The 11,782-nt window shown below is 43.1% G+C and overlaps 1 protein-coding gene across 1 annotated transcript; it reads right to left on the bottom strand.

Annotated features, from left to right (window-relative positions):
• Positions 1–1,786: 1,786 nt before the first annotated feature.
• Positions 1,787–11,305, bottom strand: LOC123428492 (K(+) efflux antiporter 2, chloroplastic-like). Its single transcript, XM_045112704.1, has 20 exons — positions 9,825–11,305; positions 9,423–9,591; positions 9,202–9,292; positions 8,972–9,108; positions 8,838–8,897; positions 8,642–8,761; positions 8,250–8,318; positions 7,968–8,033; positions 7,571–7,660; positions 7,251–7,355; positions 7,045–7,173; positions 6,163–6,372; positions 5,731–5,880; positions 4,522–4,575; positions 4,386–4,444; positions 3,697–3,763; positions 3,446–3,622; positions 2,912–2,968; positions 2,743–2,817; positions 1,787–2,274 (listed from the first exon to the last, which is right to left on the bottom strand). The coding sequence occupies exons 1-20, from the start codon at positions 11,291–11,293 to the stop codon at positions 2,158–2,160; spliced, it is 3,471 nt and encodes a 1,156-aa protein (XP_044968639.1). The 5' UTR covers positions 11,294–11,305; the 3' UTR covers positions 1,787–2,157.
• Positions 11,306–11,782: the final 477 nt, after the last annotated feature.

The raw sequence follows: 11,782 nt of genomic DNA, 5'->3' as shown, positions 1-11,782 counted from the left end.
TGTGTTGTGAAGAGATTATCATTGATCTTCCTCCAAACCATGGGCCTAGCTGGGTTCCATGCTACGTGCATGTCCCCATAGAGCGCACTCGGGCTAAAAGTTTTGGGGTTATGAACCCTAGAGATAGCAAAGTACTTGGCCGCCGTCGTGAGATCAGGAAGCTCCTCTTCCCAGATGAAATCATCTTCTTCTTCTTCCTGCAAATTCAGGCGGGCTAGGAGATCGTCCACACTCTTCCTCGGCCCCCTCCTCTGCGATCCAGCATCCTCAGCCGCCATCGCCATTGAACAAGGATGAAGAAAACAGACCCTAAAACTCCCCCTCCCTCGCAGAACTCCCGACAAACCTCACAACCAAGGCAGGGAAGGAACGTGAGGTTCCCCCTTGATCCGCCCGAGTATGAGAGAGGAACGTCGGAGAGATCAAACGAAGCTTAGAGATAAATTCCGGCCACGCGCCAGAAGCGAGAGAAACCCTAGGTTTTTCGCTAGGGAGCATCGTAGGTTCTTGGGCAGGATAGCTTTTGTTTGTTGAAAGGGCAGTCTGTACATTTCACCTCACTTATCATCCAATTCATTAGTGGATTAGTTTCACTAGGGGATTAGATCACTACTAAACAAACAAAGCCTACGTGATCACAAAGGGGAAATACACGGGAAAGGGTGGGCACCTACGCTTGCTAGGCCCACTACAATATAACCGGATTTTTTAAGGTAGCTAAATTTAACAGTTAGGAGTGCCACTGTATGTCTGTCGTGTGACCCTTTTCACTTTGCATGTGAAATTAGAGCATCTCCAATAGTCACATAAAATTTTTGCAACCAATAAAAGTTATTAGTGTATCACTATAGTACTTTTAATGCACGGGACTAGAGTATTTTCAACAGACTAAAAAAACGTGCTCGATGTAAATTGTGAGGTGCACGCAATCCGAGGCCCAAAATATGATGCACATGATAACGCTTTTTAATACATGCCTAAATTTTTAATGCACGTACAATTTTACAGAATCTGTTAGAGTTGTCCGACGCGTAAAAAATAAATATTTAAGCGTTCAGAGCAGTTTTTGAACGCCTGTTAAAGATGCTCTTATAGCATTAGTTAGTCCACCACAAATTTCTTAAAAAAAGGTTAGTCCACCACAAAACGATCCCATTGGCGACAAAGACGACGGCTTCAACCGCCGGAAAAAGATTAGCTTTTCTCTGTCTTAAAGAAATTATATGTTGCAACTCTTGTGATCCGCTTGTCCCAGCATCGAGCTCCAACGTCTGGTGCATGCGGCTTCACCTTGTGGTCATTCCCTAAACATTTTTCAAACGCCAGCAGCTGAATTGTTTTCCAAGGTTTTCCAATCCTACTAGTCCCTCCATCTGAAAATACTTGTCACAAAAATGAATATATTTAGATGTATTTTAGTTTTAGATACATCTATTTTTATCCATTTGTGCGACAAGTAATTCCGGACGGAGTGAATATGTACTACGCATGCCAACCTCCCCTGTTAACAGTCCAAGTTTTGTTTCCCACGCACCATCTAATCTCACATATTGCAGAATTCACGTGTTTGTTATAATTCAAGGGTAATTATGTAAAAGAAAACAAAAACATGACCACAGTTTGACACACTCCATTTAACTATCAAAAAAATTTGGAGGGGTCACGAAATATATTTGGGCATAATTTACATTGAAAAATAATTAACGCACATCTAGCAAAATCTAGGTCATATCCCAAGTCTAGGACACAACTAAGGAACAAAGCATCTTCAGAATAGAGGCTAATGGAAGATGAAATACTTTTCTCAACTTTTGTAAAGAAAGAAAATCAAGAACTTTCATAAGAGTGGAGTAGAACAGCACACGCAAAATGGCGGACACTTTCTGCAAAATTCTCAGTGTCCTGCGTGCAACCCTGACAGCCAAATCTTCCACCGTCTACTTGACGGGAAGTAAAGGGGCTGGAAACAGAAAAGAAGAAGCCATGGTTTGGAAGAGAAAAGAAACAAATGTCCTACCATACCAAAATGGAAGAGCTGAAATGTTGCCAAAGATCGGTAACAGTGTTTGCTCGAATTATTAGCTTTGCTACCTTTCTATACGCGAACACATCTACTGTACAGTCCTGGGAGGAGCCTTTTACGTTTGTGTATTGGGCTCAGATTGCCAGGGCTCCATCAATGGGGTCGCTCTCGTCGTCGGAGACCAGAGGCTTCGTTTTTGACATGACTCGAGAGAAGCCATAGCCCAGGGAGCTCCCACTTGTAGAACAAAGCTGTGGAAGAAGCAAACAGACACCGGTTAATCAGAAGAAATCTATTGTTGTCTCAGCAAGTTGATGAGCATACATTGTGTTTGTGGTGTCTACTTATTGTTTGTCCATCTGGATTGTCAAGGAATGTCCTTTGGAGACATGGACAAACAAACCGCTCCACTCAAGTAATATGAAATCTGGAACTAGCATTTGTCCACTAAAAATGCTTAAGAAACACCTACATTTTAAATCATGCAAATGACCATATACTGTATGGCACTACTCTTGACCAAACGGCTAGTAGTTTTTAACAAAGTGCTTCCATCACAGATGATGAGAAGACTATCAATGTTGGCTATTTCTATTTCCTGCTCATTTCAAAGCAATTGCATCTTTTAAATAGTTTTTTATCTCTTGTGTCATCCATAATTATTTGATGGTTAAAGCGTTGCGGATATAAGATCACTAAATTATGATGCAACTACACACCTCCGTGAGTTCTGACAAATGACGATTCCTGAACTCGTTGATCGTTGTTGCAATCTCAGACATTGGAAGTTTTGCCTGCAATACAGTACATGAAGAAAATGGTGATTATGCCTCAAATTCAATACTTTTCTGAATGAGCACATCAGGATAGAATAATAGAGGAGCTTACTTGAGCAAGAACAGCAGCAGCCAATTGGAGACTTGGTTCTAAGGTCTCAGGGACAACCTAAAAAGTTTTGAATAGAGTTTTATCATAAACTGTATCAACATAGTTGATGGTGATAACATATATGATTAGAAAACCTGGGTAGATAATGACAAGAATACATCATGGAAAGAAGTGTGAGACAAAGTACTCATGCAGCACGAGGGGGGTGGCTACTAAGTTCTTGATTTCTAGCACATTCAAACAATGATTCTACCTGTCGTGAATGGTTTCTCCAAGATTCTTTCGGCCCACCAACCTAGTAGCGGCTATACATAATAGGTAGGGGCGCGCCCACTTGTTTACGTTCTAGTAGATACATTTTTATACCACTGTGTTTCACAAGGCAGGTTGCTGGATTGCAATTTGTTCTGATAAACTAACAAACCATTCACATTCCAAATAACATTAGCCAAACCACATGGCCTTTTGTCACATAACTTGCCCAAAATAATGTTTTAGGACAACACAATAGATTGCTTTGTGGTGTTTACTTACCGCTGATGCACCAGCTTTCTCCAAATTAACACCATGATCAACATCATGTGCTCTGACAAATGTCTTCACATTTGGAAAGTATTTGCTCAGAGCCCATACAGCTCTATAATTTGCACCAGGAGTATCTAAAGTAATGGCAGCAGCACATGCCCTCTCAGCTCCAACTTTGTGCAGTACCTTGCAAAAATCAATAAATCATTACTTCTGGGTTTTCACAAGCATATAATTGATTTCCATGGAATTATGTATACCTCTCTGCTCCCTGCATCACCGAAATATACTGGTAGGTCAAGTGCACGCCCAACTGCTACCCGATCACTGAGAAGTACACAAGAATTAAATGGTGGAAACTGCACTAGACTTTATCAGATAGGTTGATAAGTTGACTATTCACCATTGAACAAGCACAATGCAGCGGACTAAGGTAGATGGAATTGTAACCAAATTACACTAGTTTGATGTCAGAGGAAAACTACTATGGGTCATCATAATGAAACAAACAATCACTAGATGTAGGGTGCAAGACCCATCACTCCAGGGTCACTACTATTTTGCTAGTTTCCAAGTCAACTTACGGATTCTTCAAGATGGTTTGCTGACAGGCATTGTTCACTTATATAGCAGAATTTAACTCTAGTTCCAGGTTAATCGTCAAAGAAACATGATAGCAACCATTAGTACACAGCAAGCTAAATCCTAAAAGTATTGTTCACTTATATAGCAGAATTTAACTCTAATTCCAGGTTAATCGTCAAAGAAACATGATAGCAACCATTAGTACACAGCATAGCTAAATCCTAAAAGTAGCAAGGTAATTAGCAGACTTAAGTATTAAACTCATGGAGTCATGGATGAACACTTGATTGTAGTAATGCAAACATATTTCACTATATTTATATAGTTGTGTTAAGAAAGGTTATTTCCATATCCAGTACCATACCTTCGAACATCAAGCGCAACAAATGGAATTAACCGTTCTGACAGGAGTTGGGCGATGATCTAGTACAAGGAAAAGATATATTATTTAATCTATTGAACATAGTACATATAATAGCTCATGAGGATTCATGACAAACCTGCCCAACACGTCCAAATCCCAATATAATAATATGGCCTTGCAAGTCATCCGTCTACACAAACAAACAAAATTATAGCCAAGTGAGAATCAGCATCTTATAGGAAATTAAATAATTGCCGTAATATCGCTTGTACGCATAGGAGATTATACAAAAGTATTGACATTCTAACTTAAAGCAAACTTATCTCGCTTTGGGTGTTTTTCACATCCAGCATATACTACTAAATTGCCAAATACTTCCTCCGTCCGGAAATACTTGTCCTAAAAATGAATATAATAGATGTATCTATAACTAAAATAAGTCTAGATTCATTCATTTCTAGGACAAGTATTTCCGGACGGAGGGAGTACCTCGTATGCAATTACTACTTACCAACTAAAGTTCCCAATATTGGGGAAAACAAGCTGGTTGCTCCCCTGGCCTAACTGGCTTTTGGAGTACTATTCACATGTTCTTGTGGTTTTCAGGGAGGTGAGCCATATGACTCGGCAACAGTTATGAATACCTGTTCTAACCAATATTTGCCTAACGTTTGCTTGTAAACATAATATCTATAATATTCTTGTGCAAACAGGCATTAACTGCCTGTTCCTTGCCAGGTAATGGCACTAAATTAGCGCAGAGTATTCCATCCACCAAGTGACCAACCAATCAATGTAAATATTCAGTGGAGGCAGGCAACGGGCACCTTATTTTCAGTTTAGGTGGTTCGGAAGTGGTTACTAAAATATTTTCAAGACAGTGGAAACATCATGTAAGGAAACAAAAATTATTACTCCATCAGTAGTAACTGAACAAATTCCTTTCAAAATAAATGTCCAATTTACAGATTGCCATTAGTGATAGTAGTTTATTACTGACAAGCTGAAAGTTACGATTTCATAGATATAGTTAACAAGCCTTCTAATGTATGATGTTTGAGTTATTAAGGCTGCTTAGTTCACTTAGAAACTAATACGTTATCTGATTTATTATAAACATAACACAAGGAATGCACTAGGGTGTGTATTTAAATGCACTGGGTTGTGCATACTTTCTGACAGTACGAATTCTCAATGTCAGAAATGACGGTTCAATACTTAATAAATTAGACTCAGAAAAGTGATTTTTTTAATTAAGCCATGATTACAGATAAAGGTAACCAACAGTCCAAAACAATAGGTGATAGCTGAGTTGACCAATGACAAAAAGAAAGAAAGAACATACCTCACTTTCCACTGGCAATAAACTCCTGACATCATGCTGCTCAAATTTAGATGCTAGAAACTGGCCTCCAGCAGCTAAATATGGTGTCATAGCCATTGAAATGCCAACCACCAAAAATAATAATGACGATAATTGAGGTGATAGAAGACCCTGCAAAGATATTGATGTTGAGTTTTTCTCGCTGCTGCATAACGACGATGACTTGTGAAAATTATTGTTCCCATGATAAACTCACGTGTGCAAAAAGACATCTTATCGCCTATAAGGCTGACAATAGAGAAGACACGAGACACGAGGTACAATCATACTACCTCTGTCTAGAAATAACTACTGCTTAAAAGGATGTATCTAGACGTATTTCAGTGCTAAATACATCCGTTTGAGCCGCAGTTATTTCTGGACAGAGGGAGTAGAAAATAGCACATACAATACCTGGTTAACAGCTTCTCCGAAGGCAACAAAAGCAAACTCCCCACCAGGTGCAAGCAAAAGTCCAACCCGGACAGCAGATATGGTGGAAATTCCAAATACTCTACCAATAAATGTTACTAACAGTGTCTTTCCGATAATTAAGAGACCTAGTATCAAAGAGATTGCTGGGAAGTTTGAAAGAAACAGCTTTGGGTCAATAGACATTCCAACCTGGAAAGGAATAAACCAGGGTAAGCATTAAGTAAGGTATCAAATATGGTCAGAACTTATAAAAGGAAACAGAAACATTCTAAAGTGATTAATTCAAGCACTGATGTACAAGAAACAAATTTCTGAAATGTTTAATGACATGGAAATCTAAAATAAGACGAACATAAGTGATATAACACCAATTAGTGGCGTTCTTATGATTCTATGCATGGCAAGTTATTGAAAGAAAGAAATAATATATCTACGAGTAAGATACACTGAAACAATATGAAATACATTAAAGTTGCCTGCTAGAAAGGAATTAACATAGTATTTCGTGTTGACAACATTAATTGGGAGAGCAGCACAAATGATCATCAACTGTATTTAAAATAAATGATATGAGAAACTTGTGATAATACTAAATTCTGCAGTAAGATTAGGGTGGAGCAAAAACGGTTCAATATTGAACCGTTAAATGAAATGAATATAATTCCATTTCCATGTGGTCGATGCATGTCAATGACTCCATGACTAATGAACTAATAAGCAAGAATTCACCTATTATGATATCTGCAAAACTGCATTTTATATTTGCTCCATTATATAAGAAATGGTACACTCTGCAACAAAATCCTAATGGTGCATATTACAGGAACTAATATCTAGTGGCATTGTCTTCAGAGCCCTCACCGTCATAAAGAATAGACCTAATAGAAGGCCACGGTAAGGAGCAATATCCGACTCAACCTGTAAGGAGAACTCTGTTTCTGCTAACAACAAACCAGCCAAAAATGCTCCCAGTGCCATCGATAAGCCAGCCTATGAAGAAATGTACAACAATATGAGATGTAGATCCCAGGAAATCAGGGTCAGAATTAATCAAATAAAATACATACCCGAGCAGTAAGAAGACTTGTCCCAAATATAACAAGGAGAGTATTTGCTGAAAATATCTCAGCATTCCGATTTTCAGCAATTTGCCTGTAAATTGGCCGAAGAAACTGTTCAACAACAAAAAAATGTGAGTCAAACAGGTACAATCAAATCATAAGAAATGCAGGTGCAAACTAAAAGGACTAAAATGCACAAACAGCGGCAGCTAGACATAAGTGCATGTTATGTATGTGTGCTTGTTAACCAGGAAATTAAGAAAGAGTTATGCGAAGTTTCTCATAAGATAAGAAGGCCAACTAAAATGAATGAATATACAACTCACCAAACGACCTCCAGCAATGATGGCAGTTATAGCAGCTATTGCCTTTACCGCAGCCATTCCCATAGCTTCCAATATTGCTTGGAAACCAACCTGTAAGAAGCAGAGAAGGTATCAAGGGCCATACCCGTACTGTTCAAACGGAAAGGCTAAACACATAGCTCTGGACATTAGTGCAATGAAATATCATCATGTTCGCATTGCTTTGGAAATTCAAGAACATTATGGAAGAACATGGGTTTTGTAGTGCTCAGTAGAAGTGACAATCAGAGAAGAGAGTTCAGAAACTTGGGTGAGGAGTTTATGTGATGTGGATTCTTTGAAAAATGTGTAAAATGGTGTGCATGAAAATAAATGTGTTAGCTCGACAAGGGAAAATCACATGACATGAAAAGCTTACCCCTCCTTTTGAAGAATTAGGTGATATGAGTGGGATCAATATCAACAGAACCACCACGGCCAGATCCTGGATACAAATTAAGAAAGATATGTTAGAAAGAAGTGCAAGGCTGCCATTATCAAAAGGTCGGCTCATTTCTTTCACTAAAATGAGATACTACAACCGTGCCCATGGCCAAAAAACAAAGCTTATGAACATCACCGAAGGGGCATGATAAAGTACAGTGGCAACATAAGGAAAGAGCCCTGAAAAGGTATATGTCAGACCATACTAAAATTGTACCTGGAAAAGTAGCACAGAAAACGTGGCACGTCCATGCCGTGATGTGCTCTCCCCACGTTCTTGTAGTACCTAGCGAGGCAAAAAACAGCAAGTGCTCAACAGCAGAGCAACAAAAGATTCTGATAGAAATTTGAAGAATGCAGATAAATATGTAGACAAAAAAAAGCATTCAGCATTACGCATGTGCCCATGCTTCAATAAACCAAGTCTACGCTTGAATATTCAATGTGTGACCACAACAAAAATCCGGCCAATCTACTTTTTCTCTGAAGAAATTGCTTCTGATGAACAACTTCATTTGATTGTGAATTTCTGATAATTACGATGACTTGTGCTGAAAACCAGCCTAGCAAAATTCGATAAATGAGATAATTGCCGGTTACAAATCATACTTGCAAGACGACAGCTGTGGATGATAGAGCCAAACCACTCCCAACAACAATTGCCGCTGGTCCTGGTAGTGCTGCAAAACGGTGAGCTGCCAGACCAACAACTGCTGTAGTAACCAACACCTGTCGATTGTTACAATTTGTCAGGGAGTAATCCGCATGGACAACTGTTTGACGATTACATAGGCATTGAAATTACCTGAGCAGAGCCTAATCCAAATACATACTTCTTCATCGAACTTAACCTTTCCACAGAAAGCTGAAGATACAAAAAAATATTAAACTGATGCTTCCTGAAAGAAGAAAGAATTTTTAAAACCACTCAGCTTGTACCTCAAGGCCAATGTTGAATAACAAGAACACGACTCCAAATTCAGCAATTGCCTTTGTTCCATGGACATTGCGGATGATAGAAAGACCATAGGGACCAATGAGGACACCAGCAGCAAGATATCCAAGAACAGGACTGCCTACCATATCAAAGTGCATTTAATAACCGAGCAGCATACAAACATGCTGATTCTTATCAAGGTACATACAGATAGCAGATATGCATATCTCACCTCCAGGTATTTTCTGGAATAATGGCACAAAAACAACACTAGCAAGCAGCAAGTATAGTACGTCAAAAAGCGAAGCTTCTTCCTCATTTACCTGAATAGGGAAATAAAGGGCATAAGGAAGTTACTTGGAAGTTGAACTTGAAATTAGTTCACATGAGCGGTAGCAGTGGTCAGACAAAAACTCACTGATGTACAGGTTCAGATTAAACAATGAAAAATACCTCTTGATGAGGTAAGAGCGCGATTAGCTTCTTTATTCTTTGTGGTAACTGACGTATCTCACGAAATACGGGCTTTGCAGTGGAGGTAACTTCTTCAATACTAGTGGTGGCTATGCCTGGCTGCTGAAACAATTGACTACTCTTCTCAGCTCTATTGAAGAAAAATGCCCTGTGGTACACACACACACAAGTAAAACGTCATTTGAGATAGAGCTGGTTAAACAATATAAATGAAATTGACAGAAAGCATGTTCAACTATTGTAAAAGGAAGCATCCACAGTTACATTTATTCCACAGATGAACAGATGGGCTAGGTAAACATATGAGGATATTCGAAATCAAATCATTGTTGCAAAACAGAAGCCAAGAAGAATGTATATATCAGTTACCATGCAACTCACCCCGCACCAATAAGCAGTATCCCGGCAACAAGAGCTGGTGCTTGTTTTCTGGCTGATATCATTAGCCCTCGGAATACAGATGTAGGTGTAAACTCTCCATCAGATTTGGAGGAGAAGAAAGATGCCGAGAAGAAACGAGACGACCTCTTCAACGATGATTTGGAAGACTCCTTCCTTTCTGTGTCCTGCTTCTTCCCTTGCTTTGGCTTAACTACGTCAGGTTCAGCTTCTTTCTGAGGCTCAACAAGCAACTTGTCAGTGCGTTCTTCAATAGGCATTTCATTAGACGGTTCAAGCGGCTCAATGCCTTCAGCAGCCAAATCGCCAATCTGCATCAAACGCTCGACATCCGACACCTCGTCCCTTTCAGAAATGTCAAGCATACCGTCACCGCTGTAGTCGTAAACATCAGAAAGATCGTCCTCTTCGTCACTCATGTGCCCATCGGCAGCCGGCACCAGCTCCACAACGGACTCAACCGCCTTCTCGGCCTTCTGTAACGCCAGCTCCGCGTCGTTCGCGCGCTTGGCCGCTTCCATCTCAAGAGCCACGGCCTGCTCAGCCAACACCATTATGTTGGAAACGTCCTCCTCGGCCTTGGAGGCGTCCAGGAGAGCCCTCTCGGCGAGCTCGGTCAGCCTGTCAACCTCCTTCTGCAGCTCCATCTTCTTCCCCTGGATCCGCCCCAGCTCCTCCTCGCATTTTGACAGGCTGGCCTGGCACCCCTTGATCTCCTCCTGGGCGGACGCAAGCGCCTCCTCCTCAACGTCGTCGAGGCTGACCTCCAGCTGGCCGACGGATCCCCTCTTGGCGTCCAGAGCCTCCGCGGCGAGCTGCAGCCGGGCCTCAGCCATGGAGAGCGCCATGGTGGCCTTGCTGACGGCCTCCTTGGCGTCGTCCTCCTTGCTGATGATCTCCTGCACGGTGGCCACGGCGGAAGACACCTCGGTCTGGGCGCTGTCGGCGCGGTCCTTGAGCGCGATGGCCGACTCGGATATGCGCTGCGCCTTGCCCTCGAACATGGTGCTGTTGAGCCGGGCCACGTCCAGCTCCTTCCTGGCCTTCTGCAGCAGGTCCCTGAGGCCGTCCACGTCGACCGCGGCTGCGGCGCTGCGGGCCCTGTCCTCGCCGTCGGACCCCGCGACGTCGTCGCCGGCCTCGGCGGCGCTGGAGCTGCTGCCCTTGGTGCCCTCCAGCGGGCCGTCGACGTAGGCCAGCGAGTCGTTGCCCTGGCACCGCCGTCTGAGCCGGAGACGGGCGTGGTTTGGGGCGACGGCGGCGTAGAAGAGGCCGGTTGTGCCGCGGAGGGCCGAGGCGACCATGAGGTTCCCGCCCCCGCCCCCGCCCCCGGCGTGGACCCCGCGGTGGCGGGGCCGGCGCAGCGAGCAGGCGCCCCGGGCGCGGAAGGCGGCGGCGCCGATCTGCTGCAGGCCCGGGGGCCGCGGAGACGCGAACCTGGACAAATCCATCCCCTGCTGTACCTGCGGTCGGCATTATCATCAGATTAGATAGATAGAAGAGTAGCGGGGGGGATTAAACGCCGACGCAAGTAATGGCGCTCGTCGGCCAAATCGGTCAGTGGCGCGCGGAATCCAGAGGGAGGGAGGGAGGGACAAAAAGCTGGGGGCGGCTCCGACGAGCGGGCGAGCGGGGCTATGAATCCGGCGGAGTCGACCGACGGGGGAGGGAGGAGGGGCGGCGCACTTACCAATGGAACGGCGGGGGCGGGGGCGGCCGTGGGGTTGGAGACGGGCGGAAGAAGCAAGGGGGAGGGGAGGGGAGGGGGTTTGTCAGGAGGAGAGGGGGAGGAGGGGGCGCCTCATTTCTGGGTCTCACTCGCTCGCTCTTTGGGGGCTGGGAGGGCCGGCCGCCTCTTCTCAGTCTCGCTCGCTTCGCTGCCTTTGCCTTTGGTTGGAGCGGAGGAGACGAGACGAGACGAGACGAGACGAGGCTGCTGT

The sequence above is a fragment of the Hordeum vulgare genome, chromosome 2H (assembly GCF_904849725.1).
Source record: "Hordeum vulgare subsp. vulgare chromosome 2H, MorexV3_pseudomolecules_assembly, whole genome shotgun sequence".
NCBI classification, from domain to species: domain Eukaryota; kingdom Viridiplantae; phylum Streptophyta; class Magnoliopsida; order Poales; family Poaceae; genus Hordeum; species Hordeum vulgare.
The sequence above is the reverse complement of the archived record's forward strand: the minus strand, read 5'-3'. Positions and strand labels throughout refer to the sequence as shown.

Excerpts from the sequence above, each read along its gene's own strand:
- LOC123428492 (XM_045112704.1), bottom strand. The coding sequence starts at position 11,293 with ATGGATTTGTCCAGGTTCGCGTCTCCGCGGCCCCCGGGCCTGCAGCAG. Across the intron at positions 8,319-8,641 it reads CCACAGCTGTCGTCTTGCAA|GTACTACAAGAACGTGGGGA; the intron begins GTATGATTTGTA and ends TTGCCTCGCTAG. Across the intron at positions 8,034-8,249 it reads TTTCTGTGCTACTTTTCCAG|GATCTGGCCGTGGTGGTTCT; the intron begins GTACAATTTTAG and ends ATTTGTATCCAG.